We start from the raw sequence: 26,649 nt of genomic DNA, 5'->3' as shown, positions 1-26,649 counted from the left end.
AGCCTGGTTTTCAGGGTGAGTGAAGATAGGACCGAGGACCACAGCTTAGTACAAGCCCTCCGTGCTCTTTTGCTTCCTGCTTCGTGCCTCGTGTAGTCATTACTCCAGTTAAATTTCTAGAACTGCTTTTTTCAGCTGAAAAGGCTTTAGCCTTTGGTGGAAGTGGAAGCTGGGGGATTTGAATCCCACCCTGCTGCCAGGCTTGCAGGCAGGACGCAGAGGGGGATGGTGGCGGCAGCTGCCGAGGTGGGCCTGCTGCAAAACCAAGGGACTGGGGGAAGGAGAGGAGGCCCAGAGGCGGGGTCTGCATGGTGAAGGGGCCGCTCGGGAGAGCTTGCCACTTGGTGGTTTCGTGTAGCTTTTTATTATATTCTGGTTTATGTAATTTTTATTAAAGAACATGGGAGCCAACTGAGACGTTTGCTCAAGTCTGCTTATGTAAATGATATGTGAAGAGATGTTAGGGGATTTTTGTTGATTTTCCAGATTTAGGGCAGAATGAAACATATATGTAGCCAGTCACTGAAATATTATTTTTTATGGATTTCCAGGGTTTCCTTTGCCGTATTTTCCCCATTTTTAATTTGTGATCTCCAGCATTATTTTCATAACTGTTCTTTGTTATAATTCATCATTTATATCATCCATGTTCTTTCTTTTCTTACAGATTGTGATATCTTTAGTCTGAATTTTTAACTGGAATCAGAACTGGATGTTGGGGTCACTCTTTTATTGTACCACTTGATTACCTAATTCAAAATTGCCCCCCAGAGTTCAGATGAGTTAATATAATTTTTTAATGTTTAAAAAAAGATGTATAGTAGTAAACAATTTATTCTAGCAGCCATGTTGAACAATGTATTTAAGAATTGTAAACTCCGAGAAGACTGTATTTATATACACTATTGCAATAGAACATACTTGATAACTGTACAGTAACTTGGTTTACTAACAAAAATTGTTAATAAAACTGTGAAACTAGAAAGGACACTTTCTGAAATTTAATAGAAAAATGTGATTTTAATACTGTTATTTCTCTCCTTTTAATATTTTTTTCCTTCATATTCCCCAACTCAATGTAAATAAATGTGTGCGTACGTACACACACACACACACACACACACACACACACAAACACACCTTCTACCACAATGGTAATGCTTCTGTAAATGTCTCTATTTGTTCCTTTGGCTAAAAATGTTGTATTGGACATATATATATATATGTATATATATTTATATATTTTTTTTTAATATTGGCTTTTTCTAATGAATTATCATGTTTAGTGTACAATGAAAAATTTTAATTTTATAGGGTAAAAATTTCTTACTTGTTCTCATATATTTGCTTGCCAAGGGTGAATGAAAGAACATGGCTGCTTTCCCCAGACAGACTGACCTTGGCATCCGCATAAAGCATCACTGTTTTCAAAAATGAAGGGTGCTTAATTGTTCCCTTTTTTCTGTATTCTGTAGGTCTCATAACAACAAACTGCAGTCTACAGCTTCTTAAAGTTCAGCGTGTTAACCTAACATAAAACACAGCAAGAATCTGGTTGAACTGTTTTAAATTAAGGAGCCAGATGTTTTTAGTCAGGTTATCCTGACAAGACTTGACCTAAACTTCGTTTTTATTGGTCATAACAGTCCAATTATATTCTTGGCCAATTTTGTCCAACGGACAAGGGAAAAGCAAAGTCAACGACACCATTATCTTGTCAAGATCAAATGGTTTTACTATTGTGGCAGAAGCGGGAAAACTTTGTTTATTGAAGAAAAAAAAAAGAAAGAAAGAAAGAAAAAAAGATAATATGGGGTCAAGTGTAACTCCATGGAAATGCCACGTCTGCTCTTCAGTGAAGAAGCTGGTTTAGAGTCTCACAGAAAACTTTCGACTGTATTTATTTATTGTTGCAAAAAAGACGCTTTTTTATTGCTGCCCTCATTTGTCAGCTAATTATTTTTTCTTATAAAATCCAGGCCGGTTACATGTAATCCATTCTGTATCTTATCATGATTCCTGTAGGTAAAAGTACAAGACGACCTCTAGATGTCTTTTCTTTCTATGAAAGGAGCTGCTATGTACACATGTGCACACACACACAACTGGGAATCAACAATGAGTTTATTGTTCATAGTAGATAAAAATTAAGCTTGCATAAAGGTTGGGCTAGTGGTCCTGGACTACAGACTCTGTTGCCTTGAATATAACAGTACAATTTGTCATTTACTCTGCACCAGGTTAAAATGAGTAAAATCTATTTGAAGGTATCTTGTTTGTAAACATTTGTCAGATTCTAATTTTTTTTCTTTTTGTATTAAAATTCAATTATGGATGTATATGAAACAAAATAAATGGAGATAATTTTTCTCCCACAGACGGTGTCTTTGAATGTGCGCTAATGATTCTCTGTAAGCCATTGAGGGGAAAGGGAGGGCTGGAAGGTAAATAAATAAAAGGCAGAAGGATCTGATTGTACCTGGATTTCTCCAGGGTAGTAGTGGTCCTTCATTTTATAATTCCCAGCCCACTGTCATCACATCGAAGGAAAATATTCAGGGGTGCTAATCCTGTTGCATCAATTGATCAGACTAATAAAAAAGGTAATGTGACAAAATACACATCGCCTTCATCTGTACGTTATATGATACCAGGCAAATTATCAGTTACAGGCCACTGCTTATATTTTATGAAGGGCATTTTTTTAAATGACTTCATCCTTTTTGTATTTGTTTGTTGGTTGAGTTTTTTTGGGTTTTTTCCCCACATAAGAAGAAGTAGTGTAAGCGGTAGGGGAAAAAAATGGAAGCAGCAGAGGAAGGCGTATTTTGCATGTTTTTCCTTTCAGTGTTCTAATCTTACATGTTGTATTTCTTCATTGTAATAATAGCTTCTGTGAGATCTGCCATAGTTGGTTTATGCAGCTTTGCAAAAATTTTACTAGATTTTGCACTAATTCGTATTAGCTTTGTCCTACCAAGTTCTGGAATTTATCCAATTATTGTTTTTTAAAAGTTTCTTTCTGTTTAATATCACCCTGCTATGCAAAACCTTTCCCGGACCTTAGTTTCTTAAAAGAAAGACATTGCTAACAGTTTCCAGTTCTTTCTTCTTACAGGCTCAGGTGTACAAGTTATTCTGGGTTAATTTTATCTAATGAAGCCCATTCCTTTTTGTACATAAAAATATCACTTAAACTTATGCTTACAAACTAAAGAGACTAATTGCTCAATATTGAAAACATAGAAACAGTTTTTGCTTAAAATACTAACATGGAAGTAGTCAAATATAGGTTATTTTGTCCTTTAACTTTTAAAAAATGTTACATATTGTATGCACTGTGCTGATGCAAGAATCCTACATTTTAATGAATTATAAAATTATTCTGCATCTCATCATGTCACAGTATTTCTGTACTATTTATTCATAAATATATATAGATATAGATGGGCTTAATCATTTAAAACTTGTTGCAGCAAGAACTTTCCTACCTGTAGGCAATAGATTGCTATGTTTTTAAGAGATTGTGGCAAATTTAAACAGCAGTTCTTTTTGTACGTAATAGGACATTTCATCCTAGAAAAATAAAATAATGTTTTTGACGTTGGATTTGGTGCGGTTTCTAATGAAACAGTGGTTGGTTGGTTAACATTTTCTGTAGATGTTGGCATTGCCAAATTGTACAAAAAAGGTAAATTTTGTGGGAATCCTCAGGCCAGGAATATGTTAATTTCATATATGTATTTAATAGTATAAAGCCTTTTGCAGTTTCTATCACCATATAAATACATAGACATTTTATGGTTTTATCAACTACAGAGCTTTAGTGTTTCAAAAGTAATTTTTGGAAAAACATGCATTCTTATACTGAGTTTCAAAAGCTGCTTTTCTACGAGTATTTGACAAGCTTCTGCTACTCAGTAAAATATACATATTACAGCTATTTTGCTTTCAGTAATCCAAGTAGTAGAATGCACATTTGTTATACTGTTTTGATTTTTCTACACAGTCTTTGGGCTTGTATATATGTTTAATTTGCATCAACAGATTTCCTTTGCTAAAAGTATTTTCAATGCTTGTTATATTTCATCTGCCAGGTTCACAATCCTTGAAACCATTTCATAAAATGTATTTTCATAATATTGGTAAGGCTTTTTTCTCCTACCCAAATTCTGCAGGATTTGCACTTTAGTTAATGTCCTGCAGTAGTTTTTTAAAATGGTGAACTTTCAGAGATATTTTCTAAAGTAAAACAATTACCTTTTTATATTTCAAGTGGCCTGGAGTGTTATTAAGAGACTCTGAGATTTGCTGCTGTTTGTAATCTACCTTCCTGGAATCTGCAAATAAAAGTTCTTTCCCTATTTCTGTTCATTTGTTAGGCAAACTCCCTGCATCTTTGTGTGTTTCTGATACTAAAGAGCCAGTGTGGTGACCTTTTAAATCTACACACTTAGCCTCACGACTGAGGCCATTACCCACAAGTGTCAGATTTCTTGTCCTTAAAATGAGAATGGTGGTCTCTCATGAGCAAAGTAATGTCTTGGGGGAAGGATTTTTAATAAACTGAAATATTCTGAAGTACTTCTGGATACTTGGAACAAGATACCGAAAAAGACATTTCCTAGATCACACCCTGCTTGATCCAGTTTGGACCAAATTCAACTAAAGGAAATAAGTGCTGTATTTTTTAAATGATAAAGTCCTGTACCCAAAATTGAAGTTACTCATTGTAGGTAGTGGGTCAGTTTTTAGGTGTTTGCATATACCTGTGTTTGATCAACCTTAAAAATGATTTTAAGAGAAACATAAACAGTGCTAAGTGATACCTCTCAAAGACAGTTAAAAGCTAGTACAAAAAAAAATGTATGTTTTATAGACCTTTCCCTACCAAAAGAAAAACACTTTTTTCTGCTTGAGTTCCAACAGCTTGATGGAAGGAGGGATGTGTTGAGCTCCTCTTGAAGGCAACAGGGTATTTTATTGTGCCCGTGATCCTTTAGTCTTTGGAACACAAACCATGTGCTAAGGAAAGTCTATCAACAGGAGAAAAGGATTCGGAACTACAGTGAATTTGGGAATTAAAATTTTCCATAAAATTAAAAGATTGTACGGAAGGTACTGACTGAATATTGAGAAGATTCTCCTTAAACTTTTTTGCCTAACCTGGAATTCCCAGTCTGTTGTGCACCGCCTCCAGTGCATATATCCCCATATGAACCACTGTTCTACCTCATTTGAGCCTCAATCACTCTCTTTTTTTTTTGGCGGTGCCTCTTGGAATGCAGGATCTTAGTTCCCCGACCAGGGATTGAACCGGAACCCCCTGCAGTGGGAGTTCACGGAGTCTTAACCACTGGACCGCCAGGGAAGTCCCCGAGCCTCGCTCATCTTTCATTGCAAAGCTGGTCTTGAATGATGGCCTGAAGTTTAACAACGTTTCTAAGAAACTGGCCTGCTTGTGTTTGCCAAAGTGTACATACTAACCGTGTGACCTCCAAGTATCACACAGATCACAGTTTTGGCACTTTTTGTGTGATTCCAAAACATCTCAGAAACAGTATTATCAAAGCAATCTAATCAAACCCTAACCCTCAGGCTTATATCAAAGTGATTTTTTTTCTATCTTTTAAACCAGAGCTATTTATAACACTTCTCTTTATGCTCTAACATCTGACCATCCAACTAATAATTTATCTATTTGGCCGTTTTGTAATTTTCCCCACCATGTTACTCAGGATCACCACTTAGCCATTTGACTTTTAAAAATTCGGCTTTGGTTTTTGTGACCGGTGCTACTTCTGTCTTTAATTTTTATCCTAAAGAAAACTAACACAGAAGCTCTTCATTCATTGCATACTCTAATCTACTGCCAATGGTTTGTGTAGTAATGCAGTGGATTCCCAAGAAGCAATTCTAAGATAATTTTTAATAAGCTTGGGCACAACTCATTCTTGGCAAATACTCTAAAAAATCCCTCAGTTAGTGCTTTACCACGGCATAGTCAGAAACTCTCAACTTTTATTTTACCTCTTTGCCCCCTGTTTGGGACAAATAAGGTAACAGTATCTCCCGTCACAATCAGTTGTTATGTCTTACAGTCTCTCTGTGCTGTCCTGACATCCTGTGTGTATATAGTGCTTCTGTGAGGCCTTTAAAGACTCTGCGCCATTACAGACTAATGACACATCCTGAGCTCCAGAGTGAATCTCATCTGAGACCAAATGGACTGTTTTTGTCTCTTCAGTGGAGTTCTGCGCAGTAATCTTCAACCATGGATTATCAGTGTCTCTATTCACAGCGTTTCAAATTAAAGCACAGCTTGGTCTTCTGAAAAAAAATTGTTAATGTCTTTGTGGGCTGAGGTATAAAATCAATAATAAATTCAGTTCGTGATTAAATCTTTTTCAAGCCAACTGGAAAACGTTTAAAATTCACGTGCTTGCAAACTGTCATTAAATATTGGTTCCAGGGTTTTTGGAGTAAGTTTGAGAAATGCTTTTTCCCAAACCTTTTGGGGCTCAGTGAGGCTGAAAAAACCAGGTGCATCCAAGATCTGATTTCACAGAAAGATTTACTGCTTTACAAACACAAACATGATACTTGGTCTTAATAGAAAAATGACATCAGATACACCCAGAATATGTTTGGTATTGGGATAGCTGCCAGTATGGCACAAAACATAGGATTTTAGAAGCAGGGAGGCATGAAAATAAACTGTATCTTATATTTTGGTACATCAGGAACACTTGTTTGAACAAACATTTGTTTGCTTGAATAAGCCCTTCAGTACTCTAAATGTAAAACTTTAATACTTGTCTCGGGCTCTGACTTTAGTGTTTGATCTAAATGTGATCTAAATGACATTTCATACGTCTGACTAGTGCACTTACTGTTATGTACAGAATTTAAAATGTGATGGTTTTAGTATAAAATTTGGTTTGATACATGATATAAACTATTCAAAATTGTATATTTAAAATCAAGGAAATGTTTTTGTGAACTATTTCTACTGAAGAATGTATTTAAATTAAAATAATTAAAAATAATCAACATGAAGCAGTGATCTATTATCTGGACAGGTCAGTTATCTGAGCTTGTGTGAGTAACTGGCACACCAGTTGAATAACCACCACAGAGCTCAGAAGCATAACCATTTAAGAAGCATTTTGTAAAAAAGTGACAACTTGAAGATGAGAGTTGGCACTTTGCAACTCGTTCCTAAAGGAGCTGTGTGCCCTGTTCTAAAGGAAAATCCGATTACTTAATGATAGGCCTTTCCTGTCTTGCTGCTGAATTCCAAGTCTCTTATGATCCAGAAATGCCAGGCTGGTATGTTTCAAATGCACTGGGTGTGAATTGCCCCTTGCACTTGCCCATCCCTTTTCCGGTTAAATCTTTTCACATAGCTGCTGCTGCTCCTGAGAAGTCCATCTCCTGGTCGGAGGCGCCCTCTCAGGACCTGAAGCAGAGCTGTAGGTAGCTGCCTTCTCTTATGGTAGATGTGGCCCATCACAATATACCTGCTGCCTGAAAAAAAAAAAAAAAGCCAAAATATAAATTCATAGTTATCTTTCAAATACCAGGTAACAATAAGAAAATGTAAGGCTTTTAAGAAATGCCTAAGCTTGAATCTCTTATCTTGCTGCACATGTTGAATCTCAGACATTTAAACCTCAGACAGCAGGTGGAAATAGCCTAGTGACCTTTATAAGATAATCAGATTACTCAGCCTGTAAACAGCCAGCACTAGAAACAAAGGTCCTAATCACAACAGTGCCAGCAGGATTTTACTGAGCACATCTCTAGAAAGACGTGGGAGTGGGCATTACCCGCCCGCCCCAAACACACACGCCCAGCAAAAGACGTCTCTAAACTCAGTTTAAAAAGCCCCTTAGGCATCCTGTCTGGCAACGGTGTTTCGTCATTCACTCCACTTGTCAACAAATATTGAGTGTTTGCTTTGTGCCAATCCGCTCAGTTCCCATCTTTAACCGGAGGCGCTGATGGAATTTAAATCACAGAGTGGCCGAAATAATACCTGTCTTCTAAATTCTATTCATTTTAGAATAGCCCCCCCCCAAAGAAAGGTACTGGGGTAACCTATAGAGACCGGGCTGTGGCATGTCAAAGTTACAATGGTGACATAAAGAACATATATAAAATGATCACTTAGATCAGTTTTAATACCAGGTTTAAATTCTGGGCATGGCTTATTGCAACTAGAGGAGTCTAGGGCTAATATGTGGACTCGGAAGAAAAACCCGTCCGGAGTGATGTACAGGCGGTTCATCTTGTACAGCCCGTCCCGGTCCACCAGCAGAGTCACCAGCCGGATCCCTGTACCGAGGACGTCCACATCATGCACGATTCCGTTGACTGCTGCTTTCAAAAAACAAAGAGTTTGGAGAAATGCATAGCGCTCACATCCTCTTTCTCTCCCCAGTGCGTTTCTAACAAATCACGAAATAGTCCACACGGCTCTGGGGCCTGCAGGACCGAGTGGGTGGGTTTCTCTAGGGTTTGGTTTAGGGGTCCCGATGCACAGCCCGGCGCTCTCGGCTCGGAAAGGCTCGCCCCGCGGCCTGGGCTCGGCCGCCCGGGCCCGGGAGGAGCTGCGGGCGGGGCTCACCGAACTCGCTGGCGCAGTAGGACTCGCGCTCGTCCAAGTCCACCCTGCAGGCGCGCGCGCAGGGCTCGGCGCCGAGCTCCGCATCCTCCCTCCGCTGGGGGCTGAGGCGCGGCGGCGGCGCGGGCGCGGGTCCCGGGGGCGGCGCGGCGGCGCGCGGCCGGTTGGGGTGGGCGGGGCCGGCGGGGGCCTCGGCGGCGCGCGTGGGAGGCCGCGCGGCCGGGAGGCGCAGGGCCCGGGCGCGCGCGCTCCGCGGGGAGTCCTCCAGCGCGGGCACGCGGCGCGGCGACGCACGGTTCTCGGCCTGCGAGAGGCGCGGGCTCGGCGGGCCGGCGGGCGCGCGCGCGGCCTCCCGGAAGCCGGCCCGGTTCTCGGCGGCCGGCTGGGGCTTCCGGCGCCGCAGGTCGGACCAGGCGCGGGGAGCAGCCTCGGCTGCGCGCGGCCGCCGCGGAGTCTCGGGGACCGGCTGCGGCCGGGGCCCAGGCGTCTCCGCACTCGGGCCGCCGCCGGGGTCGGGCTTCCGGTTGTGGGGCGGCGAGGCTGTAGGGAGAGAAGAGGAGAGGCCGGGGAGGCCGTCAGGGTAGGAGAGGCCGGGGAGGCTGAGAGGAGAGGGGAGGGGTGGGGAAAGGGGAGACTGAGAGGGGAGGGAAGGGGACGGGGGTGGGGGGAATGGGAGAGGCAGAGAAGAGAGGGGAGGGAGGCCGAGAGGAGGGGAGGGGAGGGGAGGCCGGGGAGGCTGAGAGAGGAGGGAAGGCGGGTAGAGATGAGGCTGTGGAGGGGAGGAGAGGCCGACAGGGGGGAAGAAGAAATGGCTCTGGGAGGGGAGAGGAGATGGGGGACAATGTAAACGTAGCGTACACCTGCGAGAGGCGACGTGGAGAGGGCAGCAGACATGGAAGTGAAGGAAAGAGAACGGGAGGGGGAAGAGGAAGGCGCCCCGGCTTGTGGTGAGCACAGGTTTCCTAGGCCCCAAGAAGACGGAGACGAGGGTCTTGCCCTCTAAGAATGAGGGCAACTAAGAATATTTTTCTCACCACATGGGAACATTTCATTTTGTTAAGGAAGCTTTGCAAATCAATAGCTTTTCAAATTACAACCACCTATTTGTTTTAGGACTAAAGATAACTGACAACTTCGGTTAAATAACAAACTCTTTTGCCCTTTCTTTAATATATATGTAAACATCCGCCTTTTTGCTATGTACAGTTTGTTGAGAAAGTACCAAGAGCAAACCCCAGGGAGAAAGGTCTCCTATTACAGGTTCTCCTAATTGTTTAAGCGCCCCTGACAACAGAACTATTTGGTTTTCCCATCCGTGTTTACACTGTCATCTTGGTCTGTGCAGAGTCGAGCATCTGTGAGTGGATTTTTATCTGGCTTCTTGGACACCACTTAGTAGTAAACCACAGCTTAGAAGGAGGTTTAAAGCGTGGCTGGGCGCAGAGGCCCCTGGTTAAGTGTAAAAGCACCCGCATCGCTTACCCTGCCCGACCCCCACCCCTTCCCATGGTGGAGGAAAAGCTCCTAAATGGCAAACGGCATGAAAACAAATTTTTGAAATTGTTAGTGATTTTCCCCAGCCTTGCAGGCAGGTTGGTGAGCAAACTTCAGCAAGCTTAGAAGCTGGGCCAGTTTCCATGCCCAGTTACACAATATCACCTCCCCGTTTGCCTGGGTCCCAGTGCCCTCCAGACGGGCACAAGAGCCCATCATTTTTTTTTTTTTTCTATTATTTTAACGGCTGGTTTTCAGCATTTCTCTCTGGCATCGAAGAGCTTGGTCTGCCCATTTGCAGTTCTTGCAACACTTCATTTAAAGTGATTTATCTTGCCAAATTGACAGTCTCCTTTAAAATCAGCTTCCACCCAGCAATAATAGCTGGTTATAGTTCATGTTTTTGCAGAGAGGTTGATTCTGGCTCGTTATGTTCAAGGTTGCCCATACACAGCTGAATAAAGTTCTGGTGGATATCCAATTCCTGACTGTCAACTGTTGACCTCACAACTGCTTCCCCATTGATATCACCATCTGTTGTCATGGGAAAGATTGTCTGATATTTGGGTTAAATGCCACTGAAGTCATTCCATTTCCATGTGGAAAAATAACCCAAAGTAAATTACCCTGTAAGGTGCGGAAGCTATTTTTCCCAGAGATAGTGAATCAAACAGAACATCCAAATAAAAGCCAGACAAAAACACCTCCCCGCAGAGAACCTCTTATTTCTTCATTCCCTCAGTAATTTTCATCTCAGGCATGAAATTGTGTGTGTGTGTGTGTGTGTGTGTGTGTGTTTTAAAGACTCAGGTGTCCCAAGGCCATTGGTTGCGGCTGCAGGGAGAGGGGAGAAAGGTCCGATTTCGGCTCCCTCCGCTCCCAGCCCCTGCGGGGCGCACCCAGCTCCTCGGATCGCCGGCGGGACGGGGACCCGGGCGCTGGGCGGACCCCGCGCTCCTCCGGGCGCCCGCCGCCCGCCGCGTCCCGCGAGCCCGGCCCGCACGGCTCCCGAAAGGCGCGCCACGACCCCTTTTGACACTTTCCCTCCTCTGTGATGGAGCAACTACTTAACATGCAAAGTTTCTCCAGCCTGCCCGGCTCGCTCGAGATCATTTCAGTAGCTGAACAACTGGCTTCATTCCGATAAAGGCTGCCAAGACACACACAATCTTGGGGACACATTTTGCTCCTTTCGAACAGGAACACGGACCTGGAATCTCCTCTCTGGCAAGCCCTGACCTCTTTCTCGTCCCGCCCTTCATCGCGCCCTCTCCCCAGCTCGCCCCCGGATCCCAGCCCCTCTCCCAGGGCTCAGCGTTTCATCGATCTTACCTTTTCTCTCCGCCACTGGGGCTTCGGGAGATGATCCAACGATCAAACAGAGGAGCCAGAAAGCTCTAGCTGTCATGTTTGTAGACACGGTTCCCAGGCTCTAAAACTGAGCCTGGGCTTTTGCTCTTTCTCTCCCCCCACCCCTTCTCCACCCCCCCACCCCCGTTCATGCTAATGAGGGGCAGCCTTTGGGGAAACGGGAATCACTCACTGAACAGACCATTGGAACAAAACCGAGCTGCAGGGATTTCTCCCACCTCCTTAGGGGGATGAGCACGTGGCCTCTCAAAGTTGTCCCTGGGAACGTCTGTCCTGCGATCTGTGGGCAATGAAAGCATCAAAACCTACACTTTAAACCCGTATGGGTTTGCGGGCCAGGGTTGGGTGGAGGAGAGGGTGGGGTGGCCAGTGGAGAGAAGAAGGATGTTGAGGGGCTGAGGGACAGGGTGGGGGAGTGTGAGTGATAGGGAGATTTGTCTAGATTAAGTCAACAACAAATAGGCAAATTAGAGCTTAAGACAGTTTGGGCTTGTGGAAAGGAGGAGATTCCAGATGACAGAAAATTCATCCCAGATTGTCTCAGGGATTCTGAGAGGAACCAAGTCACTACATCCTAGGTCTGGTTACACTGTTTTACTATATATACAATATTTATATTCTAGAATCAGGAAGGAAAAAAGCCTCAGTAAAATAGCTTTTCTTTTCCCTCCCCCTGTCCCCAGTTGAAATTGGTAGCAGGTTGGCTAGATGCATTAAGCCCAGGCGAGTGCCTTTTACCCACCAGGAGCTAGAGAATAAAAAAGTAAAAATCCTTCCCAGCTCTCTAATGATGGCTCATTTCCTCAAGAAAGGTGGATTTTTTTTTTCTTTCTAAGAAAAACTCATTCACTACTTAGGTCTGAATTCTTGAAATGGCTCTGTATATTTGTCCTGAGCTAAGGACACTGTCCCTCAGACTGAACAGAAACAGCATTCACCAAAGGGGGAAGTAAGCTCACCATAGTAAACCCACAGCCTTACCGACATGTATCTCATTTCAACAGCTTCAAATCCAGAAGGAAGGGGAAATGCATTGAGATGAAGGCATTTTTATCTGAAGCACATGAGCCAACAGTGAGATGCAACTGCTAAAAGAAAGAACAAACTTTTGCTGCACTAATATCTTATGTCTCAAAGATAATAGTGCTAGTGGACCGATCAGCTTTGGGGCGGGGGGGGTTCATGTTTTCAAGAAAGACACTGGAAAGCTAGAAGGAAAACAACTGGGTGGTGAGAGGGCTGGAATCCATCATGGTCAAGTTATTTTGGAGGAACTGAGAATAGGCAGCCTAGGCACAGAAAAACATTTGTTATATTTTGGGAAAGAACCAGTAAGTAGAAGTTATGAAGTGACAGATTTAATTTCAGTTTAAGAAACAATATTCTAACAACTGAGATCTCCAAGAAAGCAGGCTGCTTTGAGGTGTTGTGACAATGAGGTCCTGGCCATTGGGGGTATCCAAAGAGAACGTGACTCGGGGATACTGTAGAACAGGTTCCTGAATTCAGTGTGTGTTGGTTTGAGGGATGTGGTGAGATAAATGTGTTCTAGGGAGGAGTTGGCTGTCTAGTCACAGGCTGACAATATGTTGGAGGGGGTCACTATGTCTGTAGTCTGGTTCTCAACTTTCCTCAGCTTGAAACTCAGTTTTGTCAATGGATTAGATTTGTGGGACCAACTCACGTTAACCAAACTCATAAAAAGAAGATGTATAAACCAGAATGTCACTTATTAATTTGTAATAGGATATAGCAAAGGTGATTCAGAGGTCTAATTATTAATCAGGAGATTGCCTGTTGAGCACTAAATCAAATTGCAGTTGAAGGTGGGCTAATTTTCCCTCATTTGAGTTTTAGAGGAGCAAATTCTCTGTTTCCTCCAAAAGAGTATATCTCTTCAGTCACTGCAAGGCTTGGGTACACCAGAGTCAGTGTCTCCAGATTCTGGCCAAGACCAAAAAACACTGTGAAATTCATGCTTTGGGGTTTATAATTTATAGATGTCCTTAGATCCCCTTCTTTCACATACTCTTTAAGTCAAGTGGAATAAAATTAACTAGGCTTAATCTTTCTCAGTTACAACCGGATCTCAGACATAGCTGCCTGAGATAATATTCAAGTCCCCCAGATCCAGTTTGGGGTGTTCCCAAAACTCTTCTGTTGCAGGAATGTTGTGAATGTCCTGAAGCCCACACCCTGAAATGTAGAGGCAGAGAGCTGACTGGAAGGCTCCTAGAGGCTCCCAGGGTGGCACCAGCCTGGAAGAACTTGCCAGGGTCCAAGGCTGCGTCTTGGGCAGCACATGGCTTGCAGGAGCAGAAGCCATATTCATGGTGGAAAGCACAGAGAGCTCGAAGAGACTGAACTATGTAAGTCAGAATGCCACTTTATTAATTTACAACAAGAAATCGACTCAGGCACACCTGCAGGCTCGTGTCAGCCTGGCTAGCGTTCTCTTTCTAAAAACAAGTCACCTGGGAAGCCAAATTACCATCAGAGTGCTTGGTAATATAAGCCAGAGCACAGGGAGTTCGTCCTACAATTGGAATGTTTAAAGGTATTTGTTTCTCATAACCTAATATGTCCACCTTTACATGCCTATCTTCCACATGTCAGGTGGAAGAACCTAAGAGCCTAATTGCCTTCCTCTCCCCTGCCAATTTCTGGCATTTTGAGTGTATCTTTCTGCTTTGCAAATAATTGTTGAGCATCTACTGTGTGTTGTATAGTAAAGGATTTGTGCCAGGTTCCTGGCATGGAGCTTCTAACTCTTGGAATCTCCCAAGTGATGGAAGCGTCTTAATGATTCACGAGCTTCCTGGATCACACCTGAGTTTATGCTAATGCAGTGACTCTTGGAGGGCCCCTTGATAGCTTAGGGCTGGGAGCTGGTCATCAGAAAGACCAAACATGTAATTAGAGGGTTGGGACTTTGAGCCTGTCTGACCTCCAGGGGGCGGAGAGAGGCTGGAGATTGGGTTCAATCAGATGGTCAATGATTTAATCCATCACGCCTGCTTAATGAAACCCATTGACAGCTTCCTGGTCAGTGGAGCTTCCTGGTCAGTGACCACATTGATGTGCTAGAAGGGTGATGCACTGTGATCCATGGAGAGAAAACCTTGAAGCACCTGGGACCCTCCCAGATCTTGCCCTATGTGTCTTTTCATTTGGCTGGGTCTGATTTGTATCCTTTATAATAAAACTTTGATCGTAAGTAGAGCACTTTCCTGAGTTTTGTGAGTTGTTGTAGAGAATTATCAAGCCTGAGAGGAATCTTGAGAACCACCTAGATTTATACCCAGCTGTCTGAAATGAGGGCAGTCTTGTTCTGGGTCATCTGCCCTTTAACTAGTGAGGCCTGCGCTAACTCTGGATGGTTACTGTCAGAATTGAATTGCAGCCCACCACTTGGTATCAAAACACTATGTGCCCTGGGAATTCCCTGGCGGTCCAGTGGTTAGGACTTGGTGCTTTCACTGCCAGAGCCCAGGTTCAATCCCTAGCTGGGGAACTAAGATCCCACAAGCTGCGCAGCACGGCCAAGGAAAAACAAAAACAAAGAAACACCATGTGCCAGGCGTTTTAGAAGCTGGAGATACCCGTCGTCATCATCTTTCTTCAAAAAGAGTACAATACTGTTGCTCTGGTTCCCATTAGGTAAATTAGGGTCATGTTCTAGTTCGAGTGCAGGACCATCCTGAATGGGGCCGAGGTCTCCCCAGATTCTTCAGGCTTTCACAGATAGCTGCTAGGTTTACTCCTACAGGCACCAGGCTAGGTCCTGGAATACTGGGACATAAATCCTCCCCTCAAGTGGCTGACAGACTGCTGTGGGGAATAACGTTCCGTTATAGTGTTAAGTGCAATATTAAAAGGCTACAGGAGACATCACATAAACTCTGGTTTGAAGAATGACTGGGACGCACCAGATAGACCAAGGAGGGCAGGCATTGCAGGCTGAGACAACAGCACATGCAATGGCACCAGGGTACAAGAGAGCATGTGAATCTACCCAGGCCCGGGAAGCATGGCGGCACACTAGGGAAGGAGCCCCAATGGGGGAAGATGCTGAGAGCCTCGATGCCCTATAGATGGACAGTGGTAAGCAGCTGCTTTTTATTTTTTAATTTTATTTATTTAACTTTTAAAATTTATTGGCCATGCCACTCGTCTTGTGGGATCTTAGTTCCCCGAGCAGGGGTCGAACCCAGGCCCTTGGCAGTGAAAGCAACGAGTTCTAACCACCGGACCTCGAGGGAATTCCCTAAGTAGCTGTTTTTTAATTCTTGATTTTGTTTTCCTATCACTCTACGTTACTGTAATGAAAAATTTGGAAAATAAAAATAAAGTAGACACAAGAACTACCTCCATCAATCACTTCCATGGTGGCACAGTGGTTAAGAATCTTCCTGCCAATGCAGGGGACACGGGTTTGATCCCTGGTCTGGGAAGATCCCACATGCGCGGAGCAACTAAGCCCATGCGCCACAACTACTGAGCCTGCACTCTAGAGCCCGCGGGCCTCAACTACTGAGCCCACGTGCCACAACTACTGAAGCCCACGTGCCTAGAAGCCCATGCACTGCAACGAAGAGTAGCCCCCGCTCACCGCAACTAGAGAAAGCCCTCCTGCAGCAACAAAGACCCAACGCAGCCTTAATTAATTAAGTAAAGGAAAAGAAAAAAACAACAATCACTGCAATGTTCCCATGTTTTTCCTTCCAGGCTCTTTCTTAGATACCCTTTCACACAGATGCCATCAGAGGACCAACACTATTTTGGATCCTGTGTTGTTCACATGACACCATGACAAGGGCACTTCCCCATTTCACCTGTCATGTATACAATTTTGTATTCAATGAAAATTAAAATATTATAACAAACTCTTTGTAGATACGAAATCTCATAAGTCCATAATATGTTCTCATTTAGACAAACCGTCATTTGTGAACATTTTAGGCTGTTTTCAATTTTTGCTGTTGTAAAACGTTCCATGTCGCCGTTAACAAAGGAATGAATGTATTGAGACATACTGAAATACTCTAGAGCAGGGTTTCTCCACCTCGGCACTATTGACATTTTGGGCAAGATAATTCTTTGTCATGCATTGTTAACCGATATCTCTGGTTTTATCTACTGGATTCCAGTAGCGCCCCCCCACCTCCAGTTGTGACGATCTAAACTGTCTCCAGACATTGAGATGTCTCCTGGGGACAAAATCGTGAACCATAATCATTGCTAGACAACAATGAAATTAAATGAGCTACAATTACAAAAGCAAAGTAAAGATGAATCTCATAAACATGATATCAAGTAAAAGAAGTCCGACACAAAAGACTATATACTATGTAATTTCATTTCTATAAATTCACAAATAGACAAAATTAATCTATGGAGTTAAAAGTCAGGTTATGGTTATCCTGGGGATGGGTAGTGACTGGAAAGAATACAGAGGGGGAGGTGTTCTGTGGTGTTGAAGTGTTGTATAGTTTGATCTACTAAATTTTTTAAAAAATTTATTTTTGGCTGCTTTGGGTCTTCATTGATGCTCATGGGTTTCTCTAGTTGCCTCGAGCAGGGGCTACTCTTCCTTGTGGTGCACGGACTTCTCATTGCAGAGCACAGGCTCTAGGCTCTCAGGCTTCAGTAGTTGTGGCATGCAGGCTCAGTAGTTGTGGCTCGTGGGCTCAGTTGCTCTGAGGCCTGTGGAATCTCCCCAGACCAGGGATCAAACCCGTGTCCGCTGCATTGGCAGGTGGATTTTTTTTTTTTTTTTTTTTTTGGCAGGTGGATTTTTAACCACTGTGCCAACAGGGAAGTCCCTGATCTATTAATTTTTGATATCTTAAATAAGAAATGTTACTGTTGGGACTTCCCTGGTGGTCCACTGGTTAGGGCTCCCCGCTTCCACAGCAAAGGGCAAGAGTTCAATCCCTGGTCTGAGAATTAAGATCCCACATGCCATAAATAAATTTAAAAATCCTTAAACATTTAAAAAAAAAGAACAAATTGTTCTTAAAAAAAAAAGAAATGTGGGCTTCCCTGGTGGCGCAGTGGTAAAGAATCCGTCTGCCAATGCAGGGGACACGGGTTCGAGCCCTGGTCCGGGAAGATCCCACATGCCGCGGAGCACCTTAGCCCATGCGCCACAATTACTGAGCCTGCACTCTAGAGCCCACGAGCCACAAGTACTGAAGCCCACGCACCTAGAGCCCGAGCTGCGCAGCAAAGAGTAGCCCCCACTTGACACAACTAGAGAAAGCTTCGTGCAGCAACAAAGACCCAATGCAGCCAAAAATAAATAATAAATAAATTTATAAAAAAAAAAAAAAAAAAAAAAAAAGAAATGTTACTGTTTATATGGTTGAATCTATTGGTTATTTTTTTGTGATGTCTTCCATCCATCTATAAAAGCTTTTAAAATGTATATGAGTAATGCATATTCATAGCAGAATAATTAGATATTACAGTTAAGAAAAAAATCAACTATAATCCTATTGTCTAAAAAAAACTACTATAAATATTTTGATGGATCAATTTCCAGACTTTTGGGAATTCCGTGGCAGTCCAGTGGTTAGGACTCCTCACTTTCACTACTGAGGTCCTGGTTCAATCCCTGATCGGGAAAAAAATCCGGCAAGCAGTGCGTTGCGGCCAAAAAAAAAATAAAGCTCAGAAACTTTCCAGACTTTTCTCCTATACATAGATGTACATGTAAATGTGTTATATAACTTCTTTATATAAAAAAGGGAACATGGTATATACATATTTTGTATATGACATGGTTTTAAATTTTTTAATGATATGGTAACGTCTTTTCATTTCAATAAATATAGGCTTCCATGATGATTTTTAATGACTGAATTCCTAGACTATTACATTGCTGAGTCAAAAGATATGATAATTTCAATCTTTTTATTATGTATTGCTGAATTGTTCCCCAGATATGTATCAGTTTACACTGACCGTCAATCAGTGTAGGTGTGTAATAATGAGTATTTCTCCACATTGGAATATCAAAGCATCATTATTTGATACTCTTTCTGTTCTGAAGAGTTTTTGTTTTTTTTTTTAAAAGATTTCTCTTTTCTAAAAATTTACATTTCTTTGATTGCTGGTGACATTGTACATTTTTTCATAGACTTATTAGCCATTTGGATTTCTTTTGTTAATAGCCTGTTCATATTCTTTGTCTATTTATTATGAAAGATCAGATTTTCCTTTATGATTTTAAGAGCTATTTATAGCTTTAGAATTTTAACCCTTTGTCCATTATATATATTGGAAATATTTCTTCACAGAATTTCATTTGATTTTAAGCTTTTTAGTGATTTTTTGGCCATATAAATTTTAAATTTTGTATAGTAAAATCCATCAATCTTTTTTTTTTTTTTTTTTTTTTTTTTTTTTTGCGGTACGCGGGCCTCTCACTGCTGTGGCCTCTTCCGTTGTGGAGCACAGGCTCCGGACGCGCAGGCCCAGCAGCCATGGCTCACGGGCCCAGCCGCTCCGCAGCATGTGGGACCTTCCCCGGGCCGGGGCACGAACCCATGTCCCCTGCATCGGCAGGCGGACTCTCAACCACTGCGCCACCAGGGAAGCCCAATACTGATCTTTTGATTGTGTCTTCCACGTATTTTATCTTCTCGCTCATCATTTTTATCAATTTATCTTTTTCCTTTTCATCCTGATTTCATTTTCAGTAGCATCAACTATGCATTTGGCTCCTTCCAATAAGGAATTTAATCCTAAGAAATTATTATTAGTTAGTTCTTTTTTGTTGTTCATCCTATTGTTCTTTCATCTGAGTCTACTCCCTGCTTATAATTTCCTGATTCACAAGGACCATTTCTTATGCTTTTGTGAAAATGTCTGTTTCTTGAAATTGTCTTCGGGAATCTTTGTCATCATTATTTGAGCTTTGTCTTCCTCTGAGCATTTTTAAGGGGAAAATAACATTCAGAAAGCTATTGAGGGACTTCCCTGGCGGTCCAGTGGTTAGGACTCAGCACTTTCACTGCTGTGGGCCCGGGTTCAACCCCTGGTCGAGGAACTAAGATCCCACAAGCCACAAAGGGTGGCCAAAAAATAATAAAGAAAAAAGAGAAACCTATTGAAAATAATATAATGAATACCTGCATAAGCATGACCCAGTTTCCCAGTTTTATCAACCCTTAATAATTTTTTCCATATTTGCTTCATGTTTTTTTAAGGTTAAAATATTACAGATATAGTTAGTGGTAGCCAGTCTCCAGGATGACTGGTCCCCGGTGATCCCTACTTCCTGGTATTCACACCTCGTGTAGTTCCTTCCCACTACAAGTCCCCTGTAGTTGCAGCAGGACTGGTCAGAGTGACCAATAGCATATGGAAAAAGTGATAATATACACTTCCAAGACTAGGTTACAAAAAGACTGAACTCTCACCTCTTTCTTTTAGATCGTTTCCTCTGGGGGAAGCCAGCTGCCGTGTTGGGAGAACACTCAGGCAGTCTGTGAGAGGCCCACAGCAAGGAAGCAACTGAAGTCTTCATCCAACAGTCAGTGAGAAGCTGAGGTATGCCAACAGCTAGTAAGTGAGCTTAAAGGCAGATCCTCTCCCAGTTGAGCCTCCAGATAAGACTGCAGCCCCAGTGCAGAGCTTGACTGAAACCTCCCCCTGAGACACCTGAACCACCTGGTAAACCTCTCCCAGATTCCTGGCCCAGGGAAAGTGTGAGTAATAATGTTCATTGTTTTAAGCTGCTAAATTTTGGGGTAATTTGTTTTGTGGCAATAAATAACTAATACACAGTTGAAGGCCCCTTAGGCTCCTCCCTCATCCAATTTCTTTTCCTTCCCAGAGGTAATCATTATGCTGAACTTGGGGTCTCTACCATTCTCCTGGATGTTTTTCCTACTATGATTGTGTCAACTATGGTAAAAAGATATCTTATAAATTAATGTTGAGGGGTTTAAAAATTATAATTACAAATTTTGGAACATTCCATATAAATATGCAATTGTAGTTCAATAAATCATCTCTGAAATGAATAATAAAATTGGGAAATCTTTCCCTTCTTAATTTGGGAACTGCCTTGTCTAATATTACTTTGAAATGTAAAGGAAAATCTATTGTTAATAACAATAATAGTAGCTGCCATCTACTGAGCACCATTCCAAGTATTAAATCTTTGTATAAACATATGAGCTTATACTTTTATTATCCCAGTTTAGGGATAAGAGAAAGGTTAAGTAACTTGCCCAAGGTTATACAGCTAGTAATTAATGGATTCCAAAACTATTAGCTACTACCAGTGCTATTTATATAAGGTAGAAATTAAAGAGAAGGGAAAAGATCCAATTCACATAAATGTAGCTGTTAGAAGGTTCCTCTGCAAATGGCCATGAAGTCTAAGTTGATCATCTTAACTGCCTTCTTCCATCATTTATTCCCTGTTCCTCCTACCCTCAGCTGGGCAGGGGTCTATGCCTGGTAAGGAGGCTCAAAACTTTTCTCCTGTAGGACCTGAGTTCTTGGTGGTCGTGACTTTATTGGATTGCTGTACTTTCCCATTAACTGGGTCTTTGGGACAAGGGCACACTAAGATGTGCCCCCCAGTGAATCCTTGGATTCCAGACATTTCCTCTTTCCTCCACTAAGTAGCAGACCGTTTTCCCGTTGCTAATCACATCGTTCACCAAGGCTTAGTTCAGGGACTGTCATACCTGGGGCTGCTATAACAAAGTACCACAGCCTGCACGGCTTAAACCACAAACATTCATTTCTCATAGTTCTGGGGCTGGAAGGCTGAGATCAGGGTATCAGTATGGTTGGGCTCTGGTGAGAGCTCTCTTCCTGGCTCCCAGATGGCTGCCTTCTTGCTGTCTCCTCACACGTCAGAGAGAGACAGACAGACAGACGGACAGAGTGCAACAGAGAGACAGAGAGAGACAGAGACATAGAAAGGGCTCTGGACCCTTCTTCGTTTTATAAGGACACTAATCCCATCCTGGGGCCCCAACCCCCATGACCTCATCTAAAAGCCTCACCTCATGATACCATCACACTGTGGCTTCTACCCATCGATTTGGGGGTAACATAAACATTCAGCTCATAACAGTGACTGCCCCCCTTCTCTGCCTATTGATTCAGCAGCCTGAGGAGTCCCAGATGGCCAAGGGGCAGCCTCAGATCCAATTGAATGGGGCCATGATAGTATTTCCTGGCCTAAAGATCTCTCCACTGGGCACTAGAACCTCTAGACCCACTGAGTCTTAGATCACTGTCAAGCAAAGCAAAAAGATTCTTCCAGGGAATTATTAGGGGTCATAGTGGGAGAAGCCACCCCTACCTCCTCTCCTTGGTTCCTGGACCTGCGCATTCTGGCAGTGTCTAAGTCCAGGAATGGTCGTGCTAGCAGAAGCCTTGCAGGCAAAGAAGACAAATCCATACCCGGAACACGTGTCTGTCCCTGTGAGGACGGGACGCTGTCCGCACATCCCAGTCTTACTGCAAACAAGGGATTATTGTTTTGCCTGTCAGGGTGCGACCCTCCCCTTGGAGAAGCGCCCTCTGCTGGCATTTCCTAAGATCTGCGTCCATGAGCATCCTCTTCTAATTGGCATCTATCCGTGTTGGTTCCTCGCTGCTTTTGGTAGCCCTTTCTTCTCCTTTTATTTGAGGAGTCGCAGATATCTCCTAGTTTCATTGATGGTGTTGTTTGTGGTTCTGCTTCTCATTCCCCTTGTGCTTTTGTAGGACTTTTCGAGAGGAGTGGAGGAAAATGGCAACTTTACTGTAGTTTTTAATACTGAAATCTGGTAAAATTTAAACGTATGACCACTCTGAATGTTAATATCATTGGCTTGTATTTTAATATTAATTCTGGTGTACTTTCTGACATTCTTAAATGAGTTTTGAAAAATTGGACTAATACAATACTAATATTGTACCCTTTGACCCACTCCTCACGTTGCCCCTGAGATTGCTTGGGGACAAAGGAAAAATGATAAAAAAAGGGGACAATTAGTAAGGCCCTAAAATGCTTTTCATGAGGTCCATCAATAATATAGTCATACCATCCCTGTTTGTCAAGCTTCTAAGGCAGTTCCTAGACAAGGGGCCCGATGATTCTTTGTTATGGGGTTAACCTGTGCATTGTAAGATGGCAAGGTTACCAGGTCTGCCCAGAAGTGCAGAAGGCTAAATGAGTGTTATCCCCAATACCTGCCACCCCAGTCTTAATCAGTGGTGGAAGAACGGTCTCAGAACTGTCTCAGTGGGCCATTTAAGTTTAATAGTATGAGCCTGGTTGATGATAACAATGCATCGTAAAACTTTCAGACGGAAGGGAGAACGTTTTGTGGACCGTGTGTGTGTGTGTGTGTCTGTGGCAATTTTAAGTTATTAGTTCTTAAAATCAGAACTTTTTAATGGAAGCAACTGGACCAAAAATCTGTCAGAGGATTTTGAGACTCATTAAAACAAAGTTGAATGAGAAAAAAAACAAAACAAAACCAGTTTACATCACCTAAAATCAACAGTCATGGTGGAACAATTAATATAGAATACTCAAAATAAAATGTACAACGTTTGTGCTGAGGATAGGTGCCGGTGTTTTGCATGGCTAGTTAGCATTCATGCCTCTTTTTCTTTTTAAGGAATTACCTCTTCCCCTTTTAGGGAAGAATTGGTGGGAGGGTGATTCCTTTGTGGCCCCATGAATCAACAGGAGAAAGTTGGGCCAATTGTAAGCTTTTCCTGGGAAACTTGATTCTGGAGCAAGTGACCCTAGGATGAAGAAAACTATCAGAGGCACTTATTGCAGGTCTAGCTGCGTGACCAGGGGCAATGATGGCAGCAGTGGTGGCCTCCTGACAAATGTCCCTGGCTCTGAGAGTCACTGTGCTTCCAGCTTCTTGCTTTTGGGGGGCCATTGGTGTGTCCTTATTCTGGCTGGTTCCCACGACTGGTCCTCCGGTTTTGCCCCCCTGTTTAGTAAGCACCTCCCTTCCCCATGTCTTTCCAATGAATTCTCATTTGCTTTGCTCGGGTTGGGCTGGTTTGTTTCCATTGTTGGAAACAAGACGGAACTAGCAAAGGAGATTGAGAAATTGACTGGAGAACTGAGAAAAAACACATTTTTCTGGAAGCCTGGGAAAAGGGTGTGTTTCAAGAAGAAAGGACCGGAGGCTTCCCTGGTGGCGCATTGGTTAAGAAGCCTCCTGCTAATGTAGGGCACACGGGTTCAAGCCCTGATCCAGGAAGATCTCACCTGCCGCGGAGCAACTAAGCCCGTGCGCCACAGCTGCTGAGCCTGCGCTCTAGAGCCTGCAAGCCACAACTACTGAGCCCACGTGCCGCAACTACTGAAGCCCACGTGCCTAGAGCCCGTGCTCTGCCACAGTAAAAGCCACCGCAATGAGAAGACCGCAAACCGTGACGAAGAGTAGCCCCTGCTCGCCGCAACTAGAGGAAGCCTGTGCACAGCAACGAAGACCCAACGCAGCCAAAACTAAACAATAAATAAATAAAAAATAAAATGAATTTCAAACTTCAGGTCAAAGTCAAGCAAGAAAATGACTGAAAGTTATTTCTTAAATTTGCCAATTAAGAGGTCCCTCTCCAGGAGGAGTGTGGCCGGTGACAGAGGAATGAAGAGAACATGGCAGGTGGAGGGAAGGAGACCCTGGGGACTCAGAAGCCGCCCTTGAGGCAACCTGAATGCATGGAGGGAGGTGCCCAGGACTCATGCCAGGTGCCCAGGACCAAGGGTGAGCTTTTAAGGACTGGAGAATCTGTAGAATGTTTGAGGCTCAAAGGAAACAGCCAGTAGAGGCAAACGAAAGACATAGTCAAGGGGGGGAATTAACGGGCTTCCACCTTCTGAGTGTTTACTAAGTGTCAGACAAGTTTCCTAAGGAGAGAGGGGTTCAAAGCAAAATCAGAGGGAGGGACTGGCCTGGGACTGGAGGAGAGACATCTCTTCATGTGAGACAGAAGAGGGAAAACACGGAGGAGATGATGGAGGTGAGGGAAGAGGAAAATGTGGAATTTGCATGGAATGACTTGCATGTGGGGTGTTCAGTAGACATTGACTTCAGCCAAATGAACTATGGTGAATGAGTCACAAAACATCTGCCAGAGAGAAGGAGCTGGGCTGAGAGGAGAGGCTGCAGGAGAGAAATGAGGTGGGAGGGTGAGCTTGCTGGAGGCTGAGCAGGCCAGTCAGAAGCCCAGAGACGGGAGGACGTGTGAGGAGTTTGTCCTGCCCAGTCCTCAGGCTGAGTATTGTGTACGAGAGCAACCTTGCCTTTGGACCACGGAGACATTGTCACTCTCCGTTGTCCCCAGATGCTGCCTACAGGTAGGAGGCAGGAGACAATGCAGCTCCGATTTTTTGAGCACCTACTGTAGCAAGGACCTAATGTGGCCGTCAGCGCTGAAGTACCAAGAATGCAGCTGGAAATTATGTCCTGGGCTTATTTATTTGTTAATGTGTTCCGGTTTTTAAATTCAGCACTACATTCCTAATCTTAAAAAAGGTGGGGGGCGCTTCCCTGGAGATCCAGTAGTTAAGACTCTGCGCTCCCAATGCAGGGGGCACGGGTTTGATGGGTGGTCTGGGGAACTAAGATCCTGCACGGTGTGGCCAAAAAAGAAAAAAGAAGCGTTGGGGGTAAAGGTATCAGCTAAATTTCCCCATTGATTGTTTAGGGTTTTTTTTCTTTAATAAATTTTAATTTTGGAATAATTTCAGATTTACATGACAGTTGCAAAGATAGAACAGAGGGCTCCCATATACCCTTCACTCAGTTTCCCCTGATGCTAACATCTTATATTACCATGTACACTTGTTACAACTAAGAAATCAACATTGGCATACTGTTGGTAACTAAACTCCAGAATGTATTCAGATTCCACTGGTTTTTCCACTAACGTCCTTTATCTTTTTCAGACTCAAATCCAGGATACCACATTGCACTTAGTATTTAAGTTGTTTTTCAGAAGTAGGACTTATTCCTCGATATTCCTCTTGTACAAGTTTTAGAAGAAGAGTTTAAACTTTTCAAGCTAGTCAACTGAACCAGTCTGACAAACTTAAACTCTGATTGTATTTCTTTTATTACAGTAATTTGCAAATTAAATACACACACACACATACAAACCTTATGTTCCAACTACAATTTGTTGTTCATTATACTTTAGGGGCAGAAACCATAAATTATATTTATTATATTTGTATGTTTTAGCACAGATAAAAACACAGTTGCTTATATATTCTCCTTAGTACTGGAAATAAATGTTTGGACCCAGCACAGTTGAATCTGCTCACACACCCCTTGGGATAAGAATGGGGAGGAAGTTTTGCATGTGTGGCTGCCCATGATGAAACCCATTTTTAAAAGATAGAAAAAGAAATGATGCCATCTGTCCAGTTGGCAGTTGCTGTTTCCTAAGGCTTTTCTCTTTTAAAGATCAGTATAAACTAAGCAAGAGTAAATGCTCCCCTTTTGGGTCAGATTTTAGCTTTCACTTGCAAGGTATCAATTCCAGTGCAGTTAGAACTCGGAGATGCATTTCCTAATTTGTAAATAGGATAGCCCTCGAGATCGCTGTAGAGAAAGCGAAATTACGACATTTCAAAATCTACTTTCGAGCTCATCAGGGCATTTCTCTCCATCAAAATTAAACTCCGTGCGACCCAGATGGGACTCGAACCCACAATCCCCAGCTCCGGAGGCTGATGCCTTATCCATTAGGCCACTGGGTCATCACGGTATCCGGGTTCTCACACCGTCCCCTTACGCAATGCCATCATCGCGCACCGCCCTCGCGCTCTGCGGCCTCCCTTCCGGCGGTGTGTGATTTGGGAGCCGCCCCCAGTGCCTGCAGCACGCGCCTGCGCACTCCTGCGCCCTCGACCCGTCCCGCCGCCAGAGCCTCCGCGCGCATGCGCAGGGTCTGCCCCACCCCATTGCCCTGGTACTGCGTGGCCCGCACGCGGGTGGCTTTGGGTGTCTCTGGGGGAGCTGTTTCCTCTTGGGTTTTCGGAAGGGTCTCAGTCCTGGCAGCATACTAGGCGCGCTTGGTGGGCGGGGGAACTCTAAACAAAATTCCAATGCCTGGCCTCTCCCCGTTCTAATTCTATTTACCAGGGCGGTCCCGGG

At 43.4% G+C, this 26,649-nt stretch overlaps 2 protein-coding genes and 1 non-coding gene across 19 annotated transcripts in view; 1 reads left to right on the top strand and 2 right to left on the bottom strand.

Moving 5' to 3' along the window:
- The window catches only part of BPTF (bromodomain PHD finger transcription factor), a 132,456-nt gene extending 130,081 nt beyond the window's left edge, over positions 1-2,375 (top strand). For 16 of the 17 annotated variants that reach the window (XM_030762077.2, XM_089901433.1, XM_089901442.1 and 13 more), the window contains one exon: positions 1,476-2,375. In XM_030762077.2, coding sequence (XP_030617937.2) covers positions 1,476-1,512 — 37 coding nt within the window. In that variant the 3' untranslated portion in view covers positions 1,513-2,375. Of the gene's footprint in view, positions 1-667; positions 1,144-1,475 lie in introns of those variants that run through there. The other variant, XM_022589188.2, reaches the window with a different exon arrangement.
- A 4,182-nt stretch (positions 2,376-6,557) lies between these two features.
- Positions 6,558-11,581, bottom strand: C19H17orf58 (chromosome 19 C17orf58 homolog). The gene is made up of 4 exons (XM_022589203.2): positions 11,456-11,581; positions 8,633-9,169; positions 8,191-8,382; positions 6,558-7,530 (listed from the first exon to the last, which is right to left on the bottom strand). The coding sequence occupies exons 1-4, from the start codon at positions 11,529-11,531 to the stop codon at positions 7,340-7,342; spliced, it is 996 nt and encodes a 331-aa protein (XP_022444911.2). The 5' UTR covers positions 11,532-11,581; the 3' UTR covers positions 6,558-7,339.
- Positions 11,582-26,179: 14,598 nt separating this feature from the next.
- On the bottom strand, positions 26,180-26,252 carry TRNAR-CCG (transfer RNA arginine (anticodon CCG)). The gene has a single exon. It is a non-coding gene; the product is annotated as a tRNA-Arg (tRNA).
- Positions 26,253-26,649: the final 397 nt, after the last annotated feature.

This window comes from Delphinapterus leucas, chromosome 19 (genome assembly GCF_059928025.1).
Source record: "Delphinapterus leucas isolate spDelLeu-1000000601 "Yukka" chromosome 19, BTC_Dleu_Yukka2, whole genome shotgun sequence".
Lineage (NCBI taxonomy): Eukaryota > Metazoa > Chordata > Mammalia > Artiodactyla > Monodontidae > Delphinapterus > Delphinapterus leucas.
Note: the sequence above shows the minus strand (reverse complement) of the source record. Positions and strands in the feature narration are given on the sequence as shown.